The following is a 26,975-nucleotide window of genomic DNA, read 5'->3' as shown; positions in this document are numbered from 1 at the left end:
AGAATCTACTAAGTGGAAAATTAGTAAAATTACAACTTACAACTACAAGTGAATCGAGTTCCAAACATTGAAATCTGAATGTGAAGGAGCAAGGAGGGATGTGTCAAAAAACCGGAAATTGGGTTATTCCCACTTTACGGTACCGCAAGTCACCGACCTTTTGTCTTTGAACGTGTCATCGAACACAGGAGAGAAACGCGGGGAAGGCTCATAGTTTTCGGTTCTCCTCGTTCTCTTCATTCTCTTGCTCTCTTTTGTATTCTGAGGATGTATTTCTGATATCACTTGCAGAGAACTTAGAGAGAGAGAGAGAGAGATGGGGAACTGGTTGAACAAAGAAGCACCTCCACCAGTGGTTTTGGTACCACCTATGTTTGATTTCCCTCCTTTGGCTGCACGTACCAGGTTAACTTATTGCTACCTCCTTTGGCTTATGATTTTAATTTTTTTCCGTGAAAAATGTAGTAAGTCCATCTCGTATTCCCCTTGCATTTATCATTTTATTCATCTTTATATTCGGAAACATATGCTCCACTGGACTAAACACAGATGCATATCGTAAGTTTCTTCATCTTTCCTGTTAGAATTACAGATATTTCAGTTCATCACTACTTTTTCCCCATCACTATAAAGCGGACTTTGATATCACGACATCAAAACGCGTGGGTTCGATATTAACAAAGGCCATCGAGTAATTCATCACTTTCTTGATGGATAGAGAATATTCTATATGGGATGCATTCACCTGAACGGAAATGTAGATGGTATCCTCCCCATTGAATCTATTTCCCTTTGTTGGTTGTGAATTGTAGAATGACTTAAGGGATTCATTTGTTTAATTTGCTCCTAAAAGGCATATTATATACACTTTCATAAACGCGTTAACACCCAGCAATTAAAACCTGTGTTAGTGTTACCAAAAGTGTTTACTTGTTAGTCGTTCGGGGAGCACATGTGAATACCTACTACACTGCTGTTAAGCTATCGTGTTGCTGTTCAGTTTTCTTGTGTTTTTGGTTATTTGTCTATTATTGGATCATATACCTTTCTGCTAATACGTTCCTTTTCGTTTACTTATGGTACGCAGTCATTAATTAAATGGCTTAAAAAAATGATATACATGTTAGGACAGCCTTTTTTTTTTGCATTGGTTACATTTCCAAAATTCCTTCCATTTTAGGCAACCTTAACCTTCAAAGGAGCTCTCATAGAGTCATAGTGTACCATGGTCCAAATCAACAGGTTAAAGTGTGCAGATGATCATAATTCCATACCATTTTATCCAGATTTCTGGGTTACAAGTATATGAAATTAAATTGCTTGGGATGCTGTGGCATTATTTTTTTTTTTAATTTTTTTTGGGGAAAAGATAACTTTCATGCCAAAAAAGAAGGGATTTTCTTTTGGCTAGTGGTCAATATGCGAATAAGTATCAATATTTCATTAATCAGAATGTTAGGAACATCTGAGTTATGCAACATGAGGGATCTATTTCGTGATGTTTAGATAAACATGCTATGTCGAGGGGTTCTTGTAAATAAGCTGCATTTTGCAAGTTCCAGTGATATCGTTGTTCTTTATCTTGCCTTTTTCTTCCCCACTGTAAACAATAGTTTGGAAAGCTTGGGGTAGCCCAAATTTAAAATGTGGTTGAAATATTTGTAAATCAATGCAGGATGTTGGAGTCTTCATATGACCTGTTATTTGGAAAGCTTGCTTTGAAGTGCCTTTTTGAGGATTACTTTGAAGCAGCAAAGCATTTTAGCACAAGAATCATGCTAAAGCCAATTGATGACCCTAATGTAGACCTCGTTGCAATGGTATCCATCTGAGTTAGCTACTTTCCGTTCTTTTTCATTCTAGTTTTGAATTAGTTTTTGCTTCTAAAAATGTGCAATAATCAATTGCTTCACATTTCTCAATCTTGCATCACGTTGCTTCAGTTTTAACTTTGAATCCATTATTTGGCTGTTGCATGCACGACTGTCAGTAAGCTTTCTTTTTTTTTTTTTTTGATGAATGACTGTCAGTAAGCTTTCCATCTATTGGATTCTGTGGTTGGTGTTCTACCTTTAAATTACATGATGCATTGACATTTTAATTTTTGTAATCTCTATATATTAATGCTTCATTTAGTTTTTTGTTCTTGGTTGGTTGCTGATCAAAATGAAAAATCCATTCCTCTAAAGTTTTAAAATAGATGTTATGCCAACTGCCATTTGTCTTAAAACATGATAGCTCGTGAAGCTTCAATTGCTAGCCCAATGACTTTGACTCTTTATCATATAGGGAGCTCGTATGTTCAACTGATTATAGTTTGGAATATAAATCTAATTTTTTTTTTCTATAATCTGTATCTTTAAAGACATCTTTGCCAGCCTACCCCTCCCAAGGACCTAGATAGCTGGGATCATCAGTGGATGATGGTCTTTATCCTAAGATTTATCTGAGAAAGAGTGTGCTTATGTGATTATTTGCATTTAATATTTTGATTTATAATTAAGGACAAGCCATTCTTTTATGCAGTTTGGTTTTGTTAACTTGTATTTCTTGTAGTTCGACAGAGAAGAGAGAAGAGAGAAGAGAGAAGAGAGAAGAGAGAAGAATGAAGAATCTATTATGTTAATCTAAAGCTGGTGGCGCCTAAGTTAGTATTTATACTTAGGGCGACAACTCATAAGAAATACAAGAGGAAAGGGCAGAAATGCCCCTAATAGGCCATAGGCCACTACACATTACAATGCTCCCCCTCAAGTTGGAGCGTATATGTCAATCGTGCCCAACTTGTCACATAGTTCGTTATGCTATAAATAGTGAAGACCCTTTGTAAGAACATCTGCTAGTTGTTCCTTGGAACTGATGTAAGGAGTACAGACTTCCCCCTTTTCAAGTTTCTCCCTTATGAAGTGCTTGTCAACTTCAATATGCTTGGTCCTGTCATGAAGAATTGGATTGGCAGCAATATTAATGGCTGCCTTGTTGTTACAGTAGAGGGACATTGGGCCATCAACAGAGAGACTCAACTTTCTAATCAAATTCTTTACCCATAGTACTTCAGCAATTCTATGTGCCATGGCCCTATACTCGGCCTCAATACTAGATCTGGCCATAACACTTTGTTTTTTGCTTCTCCAAGTAACCAAGTTTCCACCAACAAAGGTACAATATCCACTAGTTGATTTCCTATCATCAACTACCCCAGCCTAATCTGCATCTGTGTAGACTTCCACTTTCATATGATCATGTTTCTTGAAAAGTAACCCAGTTCCTAGATACTTCTTCAGATACCTGAGAACCCTCTCAGCTGCCTCTAAATGAGAGGATGTTGGTGCATGCATAAACTAACCAAGTACACCAACAACATAAGCTATATCTAGCCGAGTCATTGATAGGTAGAGAAGTCTTCCTACCAGCCTTTGAAATTTCTTGACATCTGTCACGAGTTCTCCAATACAATTTCCAAGTCGATGGTTTTCCTCAATAGGAGAATCTACAGGCTTTGCTCCTAACTTTCCTGTGTCCTGTAAGAGATCTAGGACATACTTCCTTTGGGAAATGAAGATGCCCCTTTTTGAGCAAGCAACCTCAATTCCAAGGAAATAACGTAGCTGTCCCAGATCTTTCACCTCAAACTGCATAGGAAGGGATTCTTTAACCTTTTTAATCTCAGAGTCCCAATTCCCTGTAATCACAATGTCATCAACATAGACAATTAATACCACAACATTCTTCTAGTTTCTCTTGACAAATAGAGTATGGTTAGATTGACACTGCTTGAACCCAATTTGCTGAAGGACCAAGTGAAATCTACTGAATCAGGCCCTTGGGGATTGTTTCAAACCATATAAAGATTTTTTTAGTTTGCAAACTTTCCCTTCACAACCTTGTGCTACAAACCAAGGAGGTTGAATCATGTACACTTCTTCCAAATCCCCATTTAAGAATGCATTTTTGATGTTTAGTTGGTGGAGCTCCCAATCAAAGTTAACAGCCAGTGATAGTATAATCCGAATAGTGTTCATTTTAGCAACTGGGACAAAAGTCTCAGCGTAGTCAACCCCATACACCTAAGTATACCCTTTTGCAACTAATCTGGCTTTATACCTCTCAACTGACCCATCTGCTCTATGCTTTACTGTGAATACCCACTTGCATCCCATTGGCTCTTTGCCTTCAGGAAGATTCACCAACTCCGAGGTGTTGTTTTTGTGAAGAGCACTGATTTCTTCCCTCATTGCCTCTGTCCATTCAGGTATAGATAAGGCTTCTGCAACACTTTTGGGAATGGAGACACAATCAATGGCAGTCAAAAAAGCATGAAATGAGGGAGCAATGTTTTTGTAGGACAAGAATTGAGCAATAGGATGCTTAGTAGTACATGATCGAACCCCTTTTCTTTGAGCAATTGGGACATCAAGATTATTAGTAGAGTCATCAATAGCAATAGGTTCAGTAATATCAAAAGGAACAAGGGTACTGGATTTTCCTTCAAGGAGTCAGATGGTGCTGGATGTATAGTCTCAAGTTGCTCCACAACCTTTGAGTTTTCAGCTGTCCCTTACGGCGCCTCAAGAAGAAGCACAATGGAGAGGAGTTAGGAATAAAGGGAAGAGGAATTTGAGGAGTTGGAGCTTGCCTCTCCTCCTTCACACTATTCTCCCCCTGAGGAGAGGCTTGGAAAAAGGGTTCAGATTCAAAGAAGGACACATCCATTGACACAAAGTATTTATGTGTGACCGGATTGAAGCATTTGTAACCTTTCTAGGAAGAGGGATAACTCAAGAAAACACATGGAATAGATTTGGGGTCCAATTTACCCAGGCTGGGAGAGAGATCATGAACAAAACACTTACACCCAAATATGCGTAGGGGAATGGAAAATAAAGGAGATTGAGGAAAAAGAAGTTGATGTGGGGCCTTGTATTGCAGGAGGCGCGATGGCATATGATTAATAACATAAGCTGCAGCCATCATAGCATCAACCTAAAACCGTTTTGGAACATGCATGTGAAGCATCATACTACAGGCAACTTCGAGGAGATGGCGGTTCTTCCTTTTAGCAATGCCATTCTGTTGTGGTGTTCTGGCACATGAGCTTCTATGAAGAGATCCATGAGAGGAGAAAAACTCAGCTAAGTCATGATGGAAATACTCCTTTGCATTATCCAATTGGAAGATTTGGACTTCAACATGAAATTGAGTGAAAACCATGCGATGGAAATGCGATGGAAATCTTGCACAATCTTGGGTACCTCTTCTCTCGAATGCATGGGATATAGCCAAGTGTATCTCGATAGTCATCAATAAAGCTGATAAAGTACTTGTACCCACCCTCAATAGGTATGTTTACAGGGCCCTAAACATTAGAAAAGACAACATGGAAAGGCAAAGCAGATCTTTTATTATTTGATGAAAAAGTTGTTCTACAATGCTTGTTCAACTGACACGTTTGACAATGTAAACTAGTAATAGACATTGACTTGAACAATTCAGGAAACACAACTTTCAAAGACTCAAAAGACAAATGACCAAGGCGATTATGCCATAACCACAGTTGACTGTTTGCAGACTAACTCATAAGACTCACAGAGGCTGATGCCGTAGGATCAACTTTATTCTCCAAGATGTAGAAGCCATTAACCATATTTCCTTTACCAATTGTCCTCCCCGAGGTTAAATCCTGGAAAACACAAAAATGGGGAAAAAAGTTACACAATAGTTTAAGGACTGAGTAATACTGCTTATAGATAACAAATTAATAGGAAGTTTAGGAACATGAAGGGTATTGGATAAGACAAGGCCATCAGGAAGGGATACAGATCCCTGACCAGCAATGGTGGATAGAGACCCATCAACAAGTCTCACTTTATCCCTTCTAGAGAGAAGAGTGTAGGTCTGAAAGCGATTGGACTTACCAATCATATGGTTTGATGCCCTTGAGTCAATGACCCAAGGTGACTCGGGAGCAAAGGTACACACATGAAATGCAGAAGCACCTTTACCTAATGTAGAGGCGAATGAGGTAGAAGGGGTAGGAACTGACCTATCTATCTGCCTGAGTGCCCTACCATACAATTCCAAATGATCTCTAAAGGAGTTGATGATGTCTTCCTTGGGATCGGAACCACTGGGATGTTCTTGGGGAAAAATAGTAGTATGATTATTTTGTTGATAGTCTTGTGTGGCCAAATTTGCAGAAGTAAATTTCTTCTGAGGAGGCTTCTTTGAAGTGTCTTGATTTTTGGCTGCCCACTTGGGCTTCCCCACTAACTCTCAACAGGTTTCTTGAGTGTGTCTAGGCTTTTGGTAGTGAGTACACCAAAGTTTGTCTTTATCTTCAACTTTCCTTGGTTCTCCCTTTTTCATTCCTGTGTTACCCCCTCTTGCAGCTAGGGCAACAGGTTGCTCCCCCTCAGAAACATTCATGAGATTTTTTCTACTCTCTTCAGATTGGACTAGAGCATATACTTTTTGAACTGAAGGAAGTCCCCTACTTCCCAAAATCTGCACCTGGAGAGGCTCATAAGCCGGATTCAGCCCATGCAAGAAAGCAAAAACCCGCTATTGGGAGACAAGTTTTTTATAGTCCTATGCATCTTCGTCATTCCTCTAGTCAATGGTCTGATAATAGTCCAGTTCCTTCCAGACAGATGTAAGGGCCGAGTAGTATGTAGATAGGCTACGGTCCCCTTGCTTACATGTAGATGATTCTACTTGAAGTTGATAAATTTTGGCAAAGTGCCTCTGTTCAGAATAGGTTGCCTTGGCTTGTTCCCAAATTTCACAAGCTGTGTCACTCCATATGAAATTTTTCCTTACATGAGGTAATATGTAGCCTAACAGCCATGACATAACCATGCTGTTTTCTTGATCCCATCGATCATGTTCAGCAGTACCAGACTTTTGTTCTTTTATTTTTCCACTTATATAACCAGCCTTCCCCCTAGCTGTAACATAAAGTTTGATGCCTTTGGACTATTCCAGATAGTTCAGACCATCAAAGGGGGTAATAGACATAGAGAAATTCATGCCATCCATCCCCCCATTTAAGTTTCCTTGCTGGGAAGTAATACTAGAGGTTGTTGAATCCTCAGTAGCCATTTTCACAGAAAATCTACTGATGTTTTTTTAAAAAACCGAATCTGATATAGAGGGTTTTTCGTCTGAAAAAAAAATAGGAGTCTCCAAAAAATGTTTAACAGTACAGTAGGTGATAACTCTTACTTGAAACACCTCGGTTTACAAGAGGAGGAGACAACCAGTCCCTTCAGTCTCAAAACTGTGACATTCACAGTGGTCAAATGTTTACGTATGAATGTAACAGTACATAACTGTCTTCCACAACTCACAGCACATAGAAAAACCCTCAGAAAATCAAGTTTTGATGCATTCGGCTGCCACCACAAATCCAGAAAGACACCTTACTGCATTCGGTTGCCACCACAGATCTAGAAAGATCTCTACTGCATTTGGTTGCCACCACAGATCTGGAGAGATCTTTTACTGCATTCGGCTGCCACCACACCCTTCTCCTTGGTACAGCGACCAATGGAGAAGAAAGAAAAAATCAGGGGCTGAAGGTTGCATCCAGAAGAAGAAACCACGATCTGAGAAAAAACAGATTTCCAGAAAAGGAAAGAAACCATGATCTGAGAAGAGAAGCTTGCGCCCAGATCAGAGATGCTCTGATACCATGTAGTTCAACAGAGATGAGAGAAGAGAGAAGAGAGAAGAGAGAAGAATCTATTCTGTTAATCTAAAGCTGGCGGCGCCTAAGTTAGTATTTATACTTAGGGCGACAGCTCATAAGAAATACAAGAGGAAAGGGCAGAAATGCCCCTACTAGGCCACAGGCCGCTACACATTACAACATTTCTCCTATCCTAATAGAGCATGGGAGCTTAAAGTAATATCTGCTTATTTTCATGAACTTGGAAATGTCCTTGTGGAAGGTCTTGAGTTGATTCTTAGATGAAGTGCCGGGATGAGTGCATATTTAGTATTTGTTGAAGATGGTTTTTCTGATTCATTTTGAAATGTATTTTCCTTTTCATGCTGTGATGTGTTCAGAGCAAATAAATATCATCCAATTTATTTTGATATATATTTTTTTGTTTTTGACTACTTACAACCATGCCTGACAATTTCCCACAAGAAGCAAAATTTGTTTCCCTTAACCTTATCAGGTGTCATGTCCACTTGATCATAAGCCTGAGGAGAAAATTGCAGGGAATGCATTGTTTCGTTGGCAGAGGTATAGACACAATCAGTTTGATGTCATGTCAGCCACTCCTTAGCCTTTTTTTTTTATCTAATTATTTTTACTTATCCAATTGCCGGTTACTTTTATGATCAGGGAGATTGATGATCCCCATACATTTGTGGATCTCTTTGTTTCAAATTCTGAACGGTAATAAACTAATTCTTCAAATTACTTCTTCTATTTATTTTATACAATTAAGTACCTTACTATATGCCACTTTAGATATTTGATGTGCTCCTTGTTATTAGGATTTTGCGTCTGAGATCATGTGCTTATTATCCTAAATATGGCTTTGGTGCATTTGGTATTTTCCCTGTGCTAATGAGGAAAAGGTATGCTCCACTTTCTTTCTAAGACACCAGAGTATTCTAATTTCTTTTTAAGATGCTTCAATCAATGTATTAGGCCTGGATCAGCCTGGAGGGTGGTGTTGTCAATAGGTTGGGTCTGGTCCAGATCAGGGTAGAGTTGATCCTGAACCAATAAACAAATCTGCAGAATCAGTTCCAAACCAGACCCAATAGGGTCTATAATAACAGACCCAACATCAATTCCACTATTAATTGGGACCATCTGATCTGACCCAACGAGACCTGATTATAATTGGTAGTTATATTTTTAACTTTTAATTTGGCAATGGACCTATTCATTTGTTAAATTGCTACTTTTTTTTTTTTTGATGAATGACTGTTTTGAATTTTATTAATATGAATATTAAGTAGTAGCAGGAGTTGTTATGCTTTCCTCACAAGGTGGCTAGCCTCGGTTAACCACATCTTCTAGATTCATTACATCCCCCTTCCCCACCGAAACATCTCATTTCTTAATGCCCCTTCTTTTGCCAAGCTTTCAGCCAGTCCATTTGCAGAACGTGGTATTGTTAGATTGACACATCTAGACATGACAAAATTATACCATGAGAAAGATAGGTATGGGGATATATATCTTTAAGACTGGACACAGACCTAATCTTTGGCATTTTTTGGGCACAAAGTGGCCATCCCAGACTAGAACTTGCATTCTCATGTTTTTGCACCAAGCAATTACTCTTAAAAAGCCAATGGTTCAAACCCAGCAGAAATGGCACTCTGAATTACTGGCCATGTAAGCAAGTAAGTGGTCCCTGGATCAAGTTTATATATACTGGGTCAAGTTTATAAACCATTGGCTTTTTAAGAGTAATTGCTTGGTGCAAAAACATGAGAAAGCAAGTTCTAATCTGGGAGTGGCCACTTTGTGCCCAAAAAATGCCAAAGATTAGGTCTCTGTCTAGTCTTAAAGATATATATATTCCAGTAGTTTATTATCATGATTTTAGCTTGTATTTCATGCCTACTTATTTTTAATTGAATTGCTCATCCAGGATATGTTCTGAAGATTTTGGTATTATGGGCTTGAGATTTGGCTCAGGAAATTTATCAATTGGAGCCACATTTGTGCCTTATTCTTGTATGTGACTGGTATTGTACTTGAGTAAATTTGGTTTTCTTCTATCTTGAGTTAATGTCAGTTCTATATTTATCTTCACAAAAATCTATTGTTCCTTTGATTCATCTCTTGAACTAAGATTCTGCTTGAGTTCCTCCACACAACAACACATCATCTAAGTGGTTCATTTTTCTTTACTTTCCCCGAAACTAATTTTTTTTTTCATGTAAAGTTACGAAGAGGTCTAATATAGAAAAAAATTTCCATAAGTTTTAGAGCATTAGGAATGTTATATGCAGTATACCAGTGTATCAGCCTGTATTGGTACTTTTTTTTAGGTTTTATTTATTTTTTTCAAAACCGGTTCAGAGGGGTCGGTTTAAGGCCCGGCTACCCTCTGAACCATGGTCCCGATACAACCCCTGGAGGGACGTATCAGGAAGCCATTGGCACGATACGTATTGGCTGATACGTGTCGATACTTTGAACCTTGTTCATATCCAAGATCTCCAATTGATTTCTTGTCAGATTTGCTTATTTTGTTTATGGTCATTTCTAGTTTTCAACATTTTCCCATTGTTGTAATTTGTGTAAATGCCTTTTTGATTCATTTATGTTGCAGACTTGCAGTAACCTCAACTCTTAAGTTTAGACTCAGAAATCTCAAGCTAAAAGTATAGTTCAAATTGCCCTTGATATACATAGCTTTGTCAAGACGTCTCTTTGCCTTGATTTAGGGAAAAATGGAATTTGAACTTGTCATCTTTATTTGATTATACTGACTTAATAAAATTGGGATGCTGCTTTGTTTGTAGTGCCAGGAGATAAGTTCCCTAGAACGGCATGGCTGGTAAGTCGTATGGGAAGGCTAACTGCAGGGTTTCAATACAAGCCACAATGTGAGTTCACTCATAATCAATGCTATGTAGCAAGGATTAAGAATTCTGCTCTTGAGAATTACTCCTTTTCTAAAGATTTAAGTTTGGTAGATTTCAATGAGTATGCTGTTTAGATTTAGCATTTCCTTTTTGTTGGTTTATTTTGATTTAGCCTTTTAGGGGCCATTTCTTAGTCCAATGGTAAAATCTCAGGCTGACAACTGTGAGAATGTGGGTTCAATTCTGAGAGTAGCCACTTAGTTCAAAAATGCCAAAAATTAGGTCCATATCCAGTCCAATGGTAAAAATCATCATATTCATGAAAAAATGGAAGAGAGAAGAAATTTTACAAAAGAGAGAGGCTGGGCTTCTATTTTTCTCCTAGGAAAAGAAGAAAAGAAATGATGAACGAAATGTGTTGATTGGACAAAATTTTGAGTTCTTCAATGCTTATCAGGTCAGGTCTTGAAGTTTTTTTTTGTTTTGATTAATAACAGTAAATTTCATCTTGATTAATTCAAGTCTTAAAGTCTTCAAAGGTTCAAGACAGTCGACATCTTGATTGAACCCTAACAAATAAGAAGAATAATAAAAAAACTAGCATTTAAACTCAAACTGAATATGTAGTTTAATAATGCCTGTTTTATTATTATAATATCAGAAAGTTAAGAATATAAAGTATCCAAGAGCATCGTGCAAAAAATATATTTTTTTGATAGGAAACAGTAACTTTAGCTTAAAAATAAATATACAACTATTACCTATAGAGACATAAGTTGACCCTTCATCATAAATCAAATTACAGAACAGCCCAAAACAAAGACTCCCGATTTACTCCTTGCTTTGCTAGACTATCAGCTAAAGCATTTGCTGACCTCCTAGTCCATTTAGCATGTGCTCCCAACTCCCTTGTGAGGCTCAATAATTCCCTAACAAGTCGTATAAGGGACCACGTTCCCAAGCTATTTGTTTGTAGCCAGCCTACTACTAATTTTGAGTCTCCCACCACTTCTAAATGTTGAATGCCCAACTTCTTAGCTAATCTGAGCCCCTGGAGGAGGGCCATCACTTCTGCTCTAAGCGAATCCCTCACCCCTATTAGACCAGAATATGTTAAGACCAAGAGCTGTGACAAATTAAGAACTGTGCACAGAAACAGCCAGCCTACATACCAAGTCTACAAGAAAAGGGAGAAGCCACGTCAGCAAGATCCAAGTGGCAAACTGTTGGAACAGAATAACAGTCCAACAAACTGTAACAGTCTTGTAACAAACTACTTACCTGGGCTATAAAGACCTGAGGAAGAAATAAAGAAGACAGGCATTTTCATTCGAACGGCTCTCTCTCTCTCTGTTTTCCCCTCAGTTTCCCTCTCTCATCAAGAGCTCGGTTCACTCTACGAACCCTGAGTTAGGCAGCTCCTAACAGAATACATGGCCAGGATTCTTCCTCCTGCATCTCTAAACACACCCCCAATTCCAAAAGGTCCAGGTTTCTCAACAGAGCTGCTATCAAAATTTAGTTTCACAGTACACTGCAAAGGAGGAGACCAAACTGCTTGTATGGTAGAAAAAGATGCAGAAGACCTTGCTATTACACTCCAACCACTAGTCAAGTCATCTATAGAGACATCCTTGAATAAGTCTAGAGTTTTCAACCAATGTATGGCCTTGATGGTGATCCTTTCTATGAGTTCAGGAACTGATTTTTCTTTCCCTTGGAAAATCCTGTTATTTCTCTCTTCCCAAACTGCCCACAAAATAGCTGCCCTCGTTGTTCTCCACATCACCCTACCCTTTTTCTTTGGTTGTTGGAAGAAGCTAGGGTCAAAGAGATCCTCTACACTTAAGGGAGGATTCCACCTGCAATCAAAGAGGGAGGAGAACCAAACCCAAATAAGAACAATAAAAGGACAAGATATTAGTATCTGATTCACTGTCTCGCCATTCCTTAAGTAAAGGCTATAGACATGTGGGGATAAACACCAATTTGGTCTTTTTCTTTGAAGCATCGGGTAAAAAATATCTTGGTGATTCAGTGAGGTGACCCTCCATGAGCGCCTTATTGCCTAGGCATCACCTTACATGTTAAGCTACTTCGGTATTACCTGATTGTCATAGGTAGTGTCTCCTAGAGGTAGTCTCTATTTTATATGATAGTGGATTTCTCTTGTATCATTTGGTGTAGCAATATTGAACATGCCTTCGTTGGGTTATTTGGTTTTTAATTTGATTGATAGCATCATCTGTCTTTTATTGGATGGTCACAAGAAATTGTTGACTATGTGAACTCATGAAAACCAAATCACTCAGACATACAATCACCGAGTGATTTGGTTTATCCTTTGACTTATAGCATGCTTGGATTTTTTTTTAGAAGCCACAAGAAAGTTTTATGAGCATTGAACATTGCTCCACATGTCACCTTCGTATTTCTTGATGTTCCTTATGAGGTAGTCTTCATTTTATCATGTGATAGTGGGTAGTTCATGTATCACTTGAGGCAGCAACATGCATGCATTCACTGGGTAATTTTGTCTTTCATTTGATTGATAGAATGTCCATGTTTTATTGAAGGGTTGCAAAAATGTGTTGTAACCATGTGGACTAATCGAAACCAAATAACCTAGGCATGCACTCACAAGGTGATTTAGTCTTAACTTTGATTATTAGCATGTTCATGACTTGTTGAAGGGTCACAAGAAAGTGGTGTTGTGACCACGTAAACTCATCGAAATCAAATTACCCAAGCATCTACTCATTGGGTGGTTTTGTTTTTCTTTTGATTGATAGCATGTTAGGGTTTTATTGGTTGATCACCAGAGAGTATTGTGATCATGTGAACATGTCACAACACATGTTAGGTACCTTGGCATTTCTTAATTATCATAGTAAGATAGTAGACTTGGAGGTAATCTCTATTTTTCATATGTTAGTGGATTATTTTTGTACCACTTGGGTGTGAAAAAGGTATGCACTTATTTGGTGATTTGATTTTTCATTTGATTGTTAGCATGTTTGTATTTTATTGTAGGGTTGCAAGAAAATGTTGTGACTATGTGAACTCATTGAAACCAAATCACCCAGACATGCACTTATTTATTTTTCATTTGATTGATAACATGCTTGTGTTTCATTGAGGGCTCACATGAAATTGTTGTGGTCTTGTGAACTCATCATTCAACATGTTAGGCTACCCTGGTATTTCTAAATTGTCATAGCAAGGTAGTAGACTTTAGAGGCAATCTCTATTTTTTTTTTTTTTCATATGCTAGCAGGTTGTTAGTGTGTCATTTGGGGTAGCAACAGCAAGATGCACTCACCTCATAACTTCATAAGTGAGGCCTCACTATAACTACTTTTGGAATCAGCATTCCTTAGAAAAGATATATGCCTCACTAAGCATCATACCTTTAGATATGCTTCTGTTATGCTATTAACTATGTAGAATTTTAGCACATTGGACTCTCTACTTCAGGAGGCCTCTAGATTGTAGAAGCCTAGAGACTTTATAGCCACATAAATAAAAACAACAATCATATATGATAGTCTTGAACCTTTTTGCTATGTTGGTGCAATAAAGCTTTTGTTTTACCTATTAAAAAAAGAGAAATGTTTGTATACAGAATATCTTAACCAGAAGAATTTTTTACTCAATCATTGGCATGAATGCTAAGATGTACCTATGTGCATAAGGTACATATAGTTCTAGCAAGGTGCCAACCAGCTGGTTGGCAAGGTGTCAAATCCCGCCTGCACCTGGGTTGGGGGATGGCTACCCCCCGTTGTGTAGCCCTTCAAAAGATATAAAAAAAAGGTACATATAGTTCTTTGTTTCTTTACTACATGTTGAACTGTCAATGCATTAAGCCAAGCTGGAGCACTGTATATTTCTCCAAGGAAAATTAGTCATGCTTTATTAAACTTTTTTTGTTCCTTTACACTTCTCTGTTGCTCTTGAAACCTAGAAAAATCATCCCCACTTCATCCTTTGGGTAAAAGACTTACACCTCTCCTCTAGTTTCTAACAGGGCTTAAACTTCCCCTCTCAAAGTAACATACTGTTATATTTAACAAAACCAATAAAAAGACATTTTTACCCTTCATTATAAATTTATAATTTAATTTCAAATAAAACCACTGAAACTGAAACCACCAGGCATCGGGAGCTCCATTCACCATATTGTTTGCGTGTTGGAGATGAATCCTTCTTCTCTTTGTTTCAACAAATCAATGCCTTCTTTTAATAATGATGGCATTTAATAAATGCATAGATTTTGATTTGATTACAGAACAGAATAGTACAACAAATAGGCCAAAAATAAAAAAAAAAAAGAGAAAGGAAAGAAGAAAATAAAGCGATGGGTGGATTTTGAAAGCGGTTTTCAGGGTGATATCAAATGGGACAGCAGAGATGAGGCTGGGGTTGGTGACTAAAATTAGGTATAAGTTGTGGACTGGTAAGGTTAAACATCAAAGGGTGGACTTGTAAAGACATATATCAGTTGGTTTGGACAAAAATATTCTGGGGAAGAAAATAAAGCTACACCATATGTCTAAGAAATGGAAAGTAAGAAGGAGCTACAGCTTGCATCAATATCAATGTTATGTATTACCAGTTACCACTTAATTGGTTCTTCTCCTTCCCTTTTGTTTAAAGAAATATATGTAAGATTTGATTATCCCAGCTACAAAATTGTGCTTCTTGATATTAATTATATGAAATTATGCACAGAAGAAACAAGTACTAGCAGAATTGCTTTTGTTGGTTTCTTTTTCGCCTCTTCCTAGGCAGTTTGCTCGAGTGGCAATCCTTTGATTGACTTGGTTACTGGAATAGGAAAAAATAGAAACAAACATGACTTTCTTGCTGCAACATCAAGATCGATTAGATCTTCAGCTGACTGCTAAACCGATGACAAGTGAAAACAAAATGAATAACAAGAAAAAGTCCCTTCTTTAGCATTTTCCACCTATAGAATCAAAAAGATAATTTCTCATCTAATTTTTTTATTATTTTGGTAAAAATCTCTCTAGTCTAACTAAGATATCAAACAATTGGGATTTTGGTTATGGATAAAGGGAAAAATTAGGTTTTTCAAAAAATTTTTTACCACACATGATATCATGTACAAGCAGATCTTAACGGATTGTCAACAGGAGGGAGGTCTTTGTTCAATGACATCATCTGACAAAGGAGGTCTTAGTCCTTTTGAAAAGAAGGGAGGTTTTTGTATTTAGCATTAACATTAAGGGAGGTTTAAGTCTTTTTCTGGCAAGTTGCCTACAAACCACAAAGTACTTCGGAATTAGACCTGTTCATGGGTTGGGCTCGGGCTGGGCTTTGCCTCTTTATCAACAGAAAATGTCAGGCCTGAGCCTGAGCTTGGCCTGACCATCGGGTCTAGATCTTGAACCCAAGCCTAGCCCTTATATAAAGCCCGAAGGCCGAGCTGTACACAAAATGTCTTATTTCCAGTGTACTTTTATAAACTAATATTATATTAATTTAGTAATAATTTAATAAATTAATAAACTAATTTTTATTTCCTAATAGTAAACTAATATTTATTAATAATTTAAGAAACAAATATGTATTATATATAACATAAATGCTTTTTTATTATATGTAATATTATCGGGCTGGGCTTGTTTGAGAAAGCCTGAGCCTGGCCCGAAAAAATGACCGGGCCTGGTATTTAAAGCCCGAGCCCGCGGGCCTGGAATTTTGTCCAAGCCTGAAAAATAACAAGCTGGGCCGTTGGGCTACTCGGCCCATGAACAGGTCTATTCGGAATGCCTCTAGGAGAAAGGTATATTTCAAAGAAGATTTGGGAGCCAGTGGTGGAGAGGATAGAGAGGAAATTGGCTTTGTGGAAAGAAAGATACATTTCAAAAGGAGGGAAGTTGACACTGATTAAGCATTCTGTCATCATTACCTACATATTTGCTTTCTGTATCCCAAGGGATGTGAACAATTGAGATCTGGAAAAGGCTTGTGCAGCAAGAACAATTGAGAAGAGGATGAGAGATTTCTTGTGGAAGGGATGGAAGGAAGACTCCAAATTTCACCTAGTCAAGTGGAGTAAGGTATATGGTTCAAGGAAAGCTGGCGGTTTAGGAGTGAGGAGTTTAAGAAATTTTAACCTGGCTTGTTTGGGTAAGTGGTATTGGAGGTGGAATGTGCAGCCTAACAGTTTGTGGAAGAGTTATTTTGTCAAAATATGGATCTAGAAATTTCAGTTGGGACCTGGTCGAAGCCAACTTTTCTTATGGGTGTTCAGTTTGGAAAGGCATTCAGAAACCGACATTGGATTTTCAAAAGGGAATTAAGTTTGAAGTTGGAGATGGCTCAAGGGTAAAATTCTGGAAGGACTTGTGGTGTGGAGGCCTACCTCTAAAGGAGAGATTTCTAACACTGTTTGAGATAGCTCAAAATAAAGATTGCTTGATCTCAGAGGCATACTCAAATGACTGGAATGCAGGCGAATGGTGCCCACTTTCAGAAGAGACCTGAATAACTAAAAAATAGCACAATGGCTGGAGATGATGCAAGCAGTCAGTTACATCAGACCAGATTTCTCTAGGTTGGATAGGAGAATTTGGTTGGGGGAAAGATTGGGAGATTTTTCAGTTAAACCTTTTTATAATAGGCTAAACAATGAGGAGGAGAGTTTGGAAAACAGTTGCTCCACTCAAGGTAGCTTTTTTGTTATGGCCTTATGGACAGCCACTCTTAGAAAATGCCTAACAGCAGATATGCTTGCAAGAAGAGGTGTGATGATGGAACAAAGTAGATGTAGTCTGTGTGGGGAGGCTTCAGAGGATGTAGAGCACCTATTCAGCCATTGCAGGCTTGCATGAATGGTTTGGGTGAGAGTTTTAGGACTGTTTGAAGTCAGTTTCTGCTTTCCAAAAGATTTGAAATCCCTGTCGTAGTGCTGACAGTTGGAAGCTTTGTCCAGAAAAAGGAAAAATCTTGTGGGGAGTAGTTCTGGTAGCAGTGATTTGGTCATTATGGACAGAGAGAAATAGGATGATTTATGAAAATAAACACAATACAGTAGATACAATTTTGAAAGCCTTATGGGGCAGAATTTGCTGTACAGAAAATAAACACAATACAGTTAAAGGATGCACCTTACAGTTATTTTTTTGATATTAGGAATCTTTTTGTATCTAGATCTTCAGTTTAATCAGCTTCCAAGTGTTTATCCCCTGCACAGTATCTTATTGAACAGGGCTTTGTATATTTTGTTCAGTTTTATTAATACATTACCTTTTCTAAAAAAAGGATTTAAGTCTTAGTCTAAACATATTCTAAGAACCATGCTTTGAGCACAAGAATGCATCCTCAGTTACACCATATTTCATTTCATTTATCTCTTTCATTGATCTCTAACCTATATATTATGGATTTAATTTTGTAACTTGATATGGAGTCTCTTGGATTTGAACTTGCTGACGACTAAAACTTGTCTTGCAATTATCTTTTTTACTCTTCCATAGCTGGAAGCAAAAGTGATGCAAGCTTCAACAACTTAATGAATTGGAGTTGTGCGATTGGCTATGGATTAGGCTCATCTAGCCCTTTGAGTCCATCATTCAACTTCGGTCTTGAATTCGCTAAAAGTTCACAGGTTGTTACTCTTCTGCAGATGTATTCATCATTCTTTTCATTTTTTATGGTTACTCTTTTGCATGTCTAAACATGTTCATACGATATACAATGTTTTAAAACAGAGGCGTGACGCGAGGCGTTCCACTACCTAGAGGTGTAAGGTGTAGTTTAGAATGTAAGAGGCGTAAGCCTCCTTAAGAGGAGGGGGATGAGGAGGAAGGTGTGGGAGGAAAAGGAAGAGGAAGGAAGATCTCATTTTTGTTCTCTTTCTTTCCTTTTCTTTCCCTTCCCTTCCCTTTCTTTTCCTTTCCTTTCCTTTCTTTGTCTTTTTATATGAGGTGTGCGTATGCCTCCAGCATGCCTCATGAAAAAGGTGTATGAGGCGTGCTAGAGGCATATGCTTCTGGTATACGCCTCAGGGCGTTTTGGGGGCATGCCTCCAAGTGTACTCCTCCCAAGCCTTTTAAAACAATGGTTTGGACGCACATGTCAAATGTCTTACCAAAGACAAACTGATGAAGAGAGGCATCCCTATCACCTCCCCCAACTGCCCTTTATGCAATGCTTCTCAGGAAGATGCAGATCATCTCTTTCTACACTGCCCTTTCAGCAGGCACATTTGGAGCCATGCTCCAACTTGCACCTATGCTGGATCTTACCTAGTTTTGTCCTAAACTTTCTTAACAGCTGGAATGTTGAAGGTCTTTACAGTAATGGCAGAATCATCTGGAATATGCTACCTGCTGCAGTGTTGTGGTCTATCTGGATAAAGAGGAACAACAGAATTTTTGAAGGCAAATCCTCTCAGATTGGTGAAATTATACACAATATGTTAGCAAAGATATGCTCTTGGGCAAAGGCACACAACATCTCAGCCGATGCTTTTTTTTTTAACTACACAGCATAGTTATTTTGGGGTTCCACCTTTTCTCAAAAAAAAAAAAAAAGAAAAAGAAAAAAGAAAAACATATATACATGGTTCCCAACACCTCTTCTCTTTCTTGTTTCTCATATATACAAATTTAACAATTGTTTAATAATCCAGAAAAAAACCTTGTTTCTATTTTACATTACACGTTAGCCCAAAACAAATTCTCCTTTGTTGCCCCTTGCTTAGCTAAAGAGTCTACTAAGCTATTTGCCTGCCTACTAACCCAATGGAATGAAGCCTTGAGTTCCCGTGTCAAGAATCTGATTTCTCTCACTATATACTGGTGCTGCCATACACCTTGACTTCTGTTTTATTTTACTTCATCCTCATTGCAAACAAACAAAATAAGGTGAAGGCTAAAATAAAAATGAACCAGAATTTGCACTCAACTCATTTGCATTCCCATATTTCTGCACCAGTGCAATTGAAATTGCAGTGCAAATAAACCGGGCCAAAAGAAATGGCTTCTAATCAATTGGCATGTTTGACTTTATATATGCATTGCATACATACATGTGTATGACTATATGTATATATTAAGGCGAATACATTCTTAGTATGCTATTTCATTGTCTGTCATTTTAATGTTGCTTTTTAGGAAAAGTTAACTTATAGGTCTCATGTCAGAGGATCTTTTACTGGTGCTTTTGTGATAACATTCTAATTAATGTACTTGTTCTGTGTGCATGGTCTTGTTTGCAAGTTGACTGGTGTAACATTATTGATTTAAATATTGTTATGTACAGATTCACTGACTTGCAATTTCTGAAGTGCAGCTGATTGCTTCATTCTATCAGCATGCTGTGGTTCAAAGACGGGTATGCTTCTTGGACTTTTTCTCTTTCTTATCAACTGGATGTCTTAATTATTTATTACTTTGTTTGAGTTTTTGGATTGCAATTTGCAATGAAGTACTCAGACATACTGGAGTTGAAAGAAGTTTATCATATAACCTGTTTTTCTCTTTAAAGATTTTCACCGTCCATGTATAACTTTTCCTGTTAAAAAAAGGATCTTGAAAAAAAATAGAGCACATTCAATTCTGGAAGACATCTATTAATGAACAAATGTATAATTCAATTTTGCAAAATAGAATAGTAATTTCTGGATTTCATAAATTTCTGGCAAAATAACTGAAATGGAACTTTACAAGAGAAGGTTTCTGATTATGTCATAATGTCAATTTCCAAAATCTTCCTAAATCATCTATAGAAGGAAATTAAAAATTTACTCAACCTTTCCAACTTTCTTTCCAATTGTTTTGATCATTTGTCCAAACCTAGCCAAGTTTTGGAAGGAGGAAATCCCAGCAATATCTTTCTGGCTTGGTGAATTGGCTTAACTCGAGATACCTAGGAATAGGGTCAATCGGAGAACCCTGGAGAGATGACTTGGGGGTTGTGTCTCAACTTGAGAATGCACAGAACTTGGAAATGTTGATTATGTATTGTTAACCAATAATGAATTAGGAATCAAAAGTAAAATATTTAATGATCTACTAACAAAAATAAGATTTAAGGATGGGGAGGGCAGAATTGTGGCACTATATTCCGGTCTCATAGGAGTGGGAGACTCTGAGAGTTGAAATCTCTGCTCTTCTACAAGGCCTGAGATTTGCCAAGCAATGGGGGTTTCAGAACTTTGAGGTGTAGGGGGACTTTAAACTGTTAATAGGGTAGCTGCAGGCAAAAAGGTTGGGTGTATGGACTTTTAGACAACAAATAAGGGAAATAATCTGCTTGGAAAGGGATGCTGGAATAACTTTCAAATGGGTAAGGAGGTCAGCCAACTCTATGGCAGATAGTTTGGCAAAGCAGGGGACCTTCAAGGAAAACTTCTTTTGGGCTGTATTGTAATTCTTGAAGCTGATTGGGGTCAACACTCATTCTGAGTGGTTGACATTGTATGTTGTTTAATTGATATCTTTAATGAAAGTTACCGTTTCCAATAAAAAAAATCAGATTGTTATCAGGTTCATACAGAACAAGCTGGAATATTTATATTCATGAATGGATTGTCCTTTTTTGCAATTCTAAACCTCTTATTACTCAATTCTTTATCATTTCATCATTTTTACGTAGCTAGCATTTTTTTGATCAATTTTATGCAGCTAGCATTTCATCATATTAATTGTGATACAAATAAGCTGGCTCATATGTTGGTGTCTTAGTTAGAGAGTCAAGGTTTTGTCTTGAATGGGTTTTAGTCCCTCTTGTTGTAATTTCCTTTGGGCTTAATGTATAGTTTTATCCTTCCAGGAAAAAAAAGTGGTAATCCTATTTTTTTTGATAGATAAAAACAGTGGTAGTTCTTTATTTCCCAGTTTGGGTGGTTTTCTTTAATTTAAAGAATAATGAAGGATAAAAGAGTCTTTTATTGTTTCCATCAAATTGAATGGAATCTTATTCTGACAGGGAGGCTCAAGTCCTATTAGAAATTAGAAGGGAGGTATTAGTATTTATCTTAAACATTAGGGGAGGTTTAAGTCTTTTACCCTTTATCTTATTAATAATATATTGTTTTAATCATTTTTAATTTAATTTAATTTAATTTATTTATACTATTCAATATCTGATTACAATATGAGATCGATTCAAATTCAACATAAATCTGATGGATAAGATCCGATTCGAATTCGAATATAAACAAGTCTAAATACCTTTATCCAATCTGATTCGATCCGTTTGCAGCCCTACTCAGTTCCAACTGATTGACGCAATACCTGGATACCTTACATGCTTAACATATTGATATTGGGTATGATACTTGTCAGATATGATACCAGATACTGCACATATACCTCTACATGTACTTTATAGCATTAATGCTTATAAAATATGTAAAATGGTATGTTTCAACAAATTATACTATAAAAAGATTTGCACATGTTAGAAATTTACTTAAATTTGGAAAAACATAAGTCTTGAAAATGACATTTAGATTCAAAAACTAGATATAAATGCATGGTATAGGCATATTAAAAGGGATGCTTTTATTTGTATCCAAAATTTTAGGAAATGGAGAGTCCATTTCTCTTATCCATGTCTGTGTCTGCGTCCTTGTTTGTATCTATATCTGGGCATCATAATTGAATCCATTTGCACAAAAAACTGTAGAAACCTTTTCATATCAAAGAATCAAATATATTCGTATTTGTATCTGGGCATCATTCAAACTGAACAAATCCACTCTTGGGCGGAAGAATTACTTTGCTCAAATCCACTCTTGCCAATCTACCAATTTATTTTTTGTCAGGTTTTAGGATTTCCCAAAAGGATGCAAAAAAAAAAAAAGAAAAAAAGAAAAAATCATGAGAGAGTTCCTTTGGGAGTCAGGTGATGGAAAAAAAGATCATTTGGTTAAATGGGAGGTTGTGTGTAAAAACATTCAAGAGGGTGGGTTGGGTATTGGAAATATAGATAGAAAGAATTCAGCTTTGTTAGGGAAATGGATATGGAGGTGGCCGGAGGAAAGGGATAGACTGTGGCATGAAGTCATTGCTAGCATACATGGGAAGTTGGGAAACGATTGGGATGCAGGAGTATCTAACAGGGCTACACTGACTTCTCCGTGGAAAGCCATCCACTGCACTTTGCCTCTTTTACTTCGGTCTATCAGGTATGATGTTTGCTCCGGGATCTCTGTTAAATTTTGGGAGGATACATGGATTGGCTCTTGTCCGTTGAAAGATCTTTTTTCCTGCTTTATATTTGGTTTCCTTGTATAAAAACGAGTGTGTGTCAAACTTTATTGTTCCTCTAGTACTCCTTGTGGGCCTTAATTGGGACTTTGGCTTCCAAAGAGGTCTAAGAAGTAGTGAAATCTCAGCTTGCTCGGATCTATTACAAATCCTTCAAAATATTAGTTTGGACCCTAAGAAGTCTGATAAGCGTATTTTTGGGCCTCCCGTCCTAAGAGTCTGTTCTCTTGTGCTTCTTTGTTCAAGACTCTTTGCATTCCATCGGGTTGTCCTTCTTTTCCCTTTAAAGAGTTCTGGTGTAGACCCATTCACCCAAAGTAAGAGTGTTGTGTTGGAAGTAGTGCATGGGAAGATTAACACTTTAGATATGTTACAAAAGAGAAGGCCTAATTCTTGTCTCTCCTAATTGGTGCATCTTATGTAAATCCAATACTGAGCGTTGCTATTACTTACTGATCTCTTGTCCCTTTGTTGCAGAGGTTTGGCTTTGGTTTCTCTCTTTGTTTGGGTGTAGGTGGACTTCACCATTGGAGGTCAAGATGCTGTTCGATCCATCCATCTTTATGCTGCCAACAAAAGGGGAAGAACAATGTGGAGATGTGTTAGAGCAGCCTTGATGTGGACTATCTGGAAAGAGAGGAATGCTTGAATACTCTTAGAAAAAGAGAGGAGCAAAGAAGCTGTTAGGGTCAGGGATTGTGTAATGGTCAGGGTGAACCATTGGATAAAGACTTTGGAATTATTCTCCCAATTTTCCTTTGATGATGTTTGTAGGAACTGGGAAGCAATTGCCATAAATTCGTCTAGAAAGGAAAGTGTGATGTAGTGGATACCTCCAATGGAAGGTTTTGTATTGAGAGATTCAGGCCCATATAGTATAGGAGGGGTATTGAGAGATTCAGAAGGTAAAATTGTAGCTTTATTCACAGGCCCCGTGACTTTGGGTGACTCTCTCAAAGCAGAGTTGCTTGCAGCAGTACAAGGAGTGCAGATTGCAAATGAGTTACAGCTAGCAAGTGTGGTTATAGAAGGGGATTTAAAAGTAGTGGTGGGGTGGCTAAAGGACCCAGACTCTATAATCTGGTGCTACAGGAATGAAATGAAGAAGTTTAAGTGGCTCATTAGAAATATGAATCTCAGGGTACAATGGGTGAGGAGATCTGCAAATGGGATGGCGGATGCCTTGGCTAAGCAAGGAGTGAACAGGGATTATTTGTTTTGGCCTCAGTTGTAATTTTTCTTTGCTTTTTATAGAGAGGTAGCATCTTGTGCTTCTCTAAGGGATGCTTGTAAAGTATTATCGTAAAGATTAATAAAAGGTTCTGTTTATTCATAAAAAAAACTGGACAATTTGATGATGCTTGTAACAAGTTTCAAAGTTTTCAGATACTGAGCTGATCAGTTTTAGGAACAGGTTTTTTCATAGTAATTTACACATTTTCTATTTTTCATTTTCTGAACTTTGTACCATTTCCATATTGAACCCATTCCCTTGTCTTATGTCTCCCTCCCTCCCTCCCTCCCCCCCTCTCTCTCTGTCTCTTTCTCTCTCCTGTCATTATTTTCTTTTTCATCCCTAGTTAGTAGGAAAACTGATAGAACCAACTAATTGATTCAACAAAACAGGTGAAGAATCCGTTTGAAGAAAATGAAGTAGTTGGAATTACAAACTATATTGACTTTGGATTTGAACTAGAGACAAGGTACATTGACCCATGAAGTAATTATCTTCTTGTTAATCAATTTGTTGAATTATGGTACCTGATTGCATTTTGATCTTTTTGTAAAGAATTGATGGAGAAGAATCTTCACACAGCACTTCTGAATCCACTTTTCAAGTAGCTGTGTCTTGGCAAGCCAATAAGAATTTCTTGTTGAAGGTATATCTCTCACGAATTCCTCTGAATTTTGAGATACAATGTTCAATCAATATATTTTCATATTTGCAGGGAAAGTTGGGTCCTCTGAGCTCGTCTGTAGCTTTAGCATTCAAATCATGGTGGAAACCTTCTTTCACATTCAGCATTTCAGGTACATCTAATTTGAAATTTTGTTTTATTGATGTCCTTGAAGTTGTTACAGAAGATGCTTTTTACCCACTTTCTAGAAGTATGGTGCTGGTAATTTTTGTGAAATTTACTAATTTATGATGGGTTTAATTACTTAGTCTTCCATAGACATGCCAGGAATTTTGCAAGTTTTGGTTAAAACCTTTTTAGAACATCCTCTCCATCATGTAATGGTAATAATCACACTGATAGTACATCCATCTGGGTGAAATCTAGTCAGGCACCCATGGAAATCTGTCCAGTTGGAGCTTATGCAGAAAGGATTGGACGTTTTATTGTCTAGTTTTGGATTGGCCTCAGGCTTTATCATTCGTTCTGGGGGTGAAATGGTGTTACATTTTTTGTTTTTTTATTATTCTTTTTGCTCTTCCCCTGCTTGGCTTGGTTATAGTTTGTTGCCTTTATTTTAATATTATTACATCATCTGCTACAGATTTATAGCAAAAATATGAAAAGACCGGGGGAGGGGGAGAAAAAAACAACATATATAAAACACAACTACTTAATATTATGTTTTTATTTATTTTGATAAAGGGCACGTGCTATGTACATGTGTAAATAAAGGATAAAGATATAAGTTGACATTATATGGCCAAATTTAACTTTTATCACCTGCACCAAAACCAAGGCAAATATCCACTTTATATAGAACAGATGAGGCTTTAAATCCTATGCTTTCTTCAGAATTTGGGTCTTACGGTAGATTGACTATTGGCCTATTATATCTTAGTAACTAAGCACACAATGGAAATGATCTGCAGCTGTTAGAGATCGTACTGTTGGGAAAACATCATTTGGGTTTGGACTTCGTATCGAGGACCTTAGACAAGCCAGGTTTGATTTAACTCTCTTCCTCACCAACTACTAAGCACATATTAATCATTCTTAGATCCCCTACTCATGGTTCACTTTGTAGTTTCAAGGGTGAAATTATTTTAATAAATTCTATGCTAGACATTGTGCTTTGAAGTTCAAATATCTATCTTTTTATTCCTTTATAGTTTAAACTTTGTGCTACTAAAATAAACTTTTTCTATTTATTCAACTGTAGCTACCAAAGAGCTGATCCAAATTATGTAATGCTGACACCAAACAAGGAGCATCTGGCAGAAGGCATCGTTTGGAAAACTGGGAACAGACCAGTGCTACAATCGGATGTAGATTCTAGGAATTTTGACAGCTTACCGAGGGAATTGAGACCCATTGGAAAAATTTTATAAATTTCCGTTTTTTTTTTTTCTAAGTTTTTGTTTGGTCTTTTCCAAGCTGGCTGTGGACTTGCGAACTTTTACAAGTGGTAACAACAATCTTAGGAAGTCAGAAACATTACGCCTTTTCCATCTCCTCGGATGGGACATACAGCTGACTGAGGATGAATCGTGTTACAGTTTTACCAAGTTTCTGGAAAAAAATGAAATTGATGAATGGTTTCACCAGTCTAAAGAATCTTTTAGCCCTGTACTTAACACTTCACAGGAACCGATTGTAATTTATATTGTTATGTAAATTACACATACATCCACTATTGCAAATAACCATACATAATACATGCAAAATTGAATAGTACACTATACAGGTGAATGGTAAGAGTCATTTGCAAATTTATATTATTTTATAGATTATATAATTTGTAAGTGGGAACCGGAAAACCATAAAATAAGTAAAACTTAATATGCAAGATGTTTATTTCTTCCATATCTTTACAAGTATTAACATATAATTTTGTATTATATTTTAATTGAATTGATCGAAAAAGCTCTGATTAATATAAAAATTGTATTTGGATGTGCATATCAAGCTATCAGTATATACCGATCTGTATTGATCAGGGCGTGTATACGATATTTTGAGATCCTGTGGGACTGTCTATATTGATATTTCGAACCTTGGTTGGACTAGAACCTAGAGTTAGAGGATCAGCTGGATTTACCAAAAAAAAAAAAAAGAATGTTATTAACTTGGGCCGGGTTTAGACCTGTTCATGAGCTGGGTTTGGGTTTGGCCCAAACCCAAATTTTGAATGGGGCCTGGCCTGAAGCCCGAGTCCGATATAGTGTAAATCAGGCCTGAAGCCCGGCCCGTGAAC

The 26,975-nt window shown here is 37.3% G+C and overlaps 1 protein-coding gene across 2 annotated transcripts; it reads left to right on the top strand.

Moving 5' to 3' along the window:
* LOC104587208 (beta-galactosidase) lies at positions 1 to 26,476 on the top strand. Of its 2 annotated transcripts, XM_019195987.2 has the most exons (15): positions 188 to 405; positions 593 to 764; positions 1,676 to 1,820; positions 8,187 to 8,254; positions 8,357 to 8,410; positions 8,512 to 8,595; positions 9,627 to 9,712; positions 10,507 to 10,590; positions 18,078 to 18,208; positions 19,897 to 19,938; positions 24,447 to 24,523; positions 24,610 to 24,700; positions 24,770 to 24,851; positions 25,651 to 25,723; positions 25,941 to 26,476. In XM_019195987.2, exons 2-15 carry the CDS (start codon positions 736 to 738, stop codon positions 26,107 to 26,109), a joined length of 1,215 nt encoding a protein of 404 aa, XP_019051532.1. In that variant the 5' UTR covers positions 188 to 405; positions 593 to 735; the 3' UTR covers positions 26,110 to 26,476. The 2 variants fall into 2 exon arrangements, with proteins under 2 accessions (XP_010243026.1, XP_019051532.1); XM_010244724.3 differs by lacking the exon at positions 593 to 764 and having other exon boundaries at positions 1 to 405.
* Positions 26,477 to 26,975: the final 499 nt, after the last annotated feature.

This window comes from Nelumbo nucifera, chromosome 4 (genome assembly GCF_055504915.1).
Source record: "Nelumbo nucifera cultivar China Antique chromosome 4, China Antique-T2T, whole genome shotgun sequence".
Lineage (NCBI taxonomy): Eukaryota > Viridiplantae > Streptophyta > Magnoliopsida > Proteales > Nelumbonaceae > Nelumbo > Nelumbo nucifera.
The sequence above is the reverse complement of the archived record's forward strand: the minus strand, read 5'-3'. Positions and strand labels throughout refer to the sequence as shown.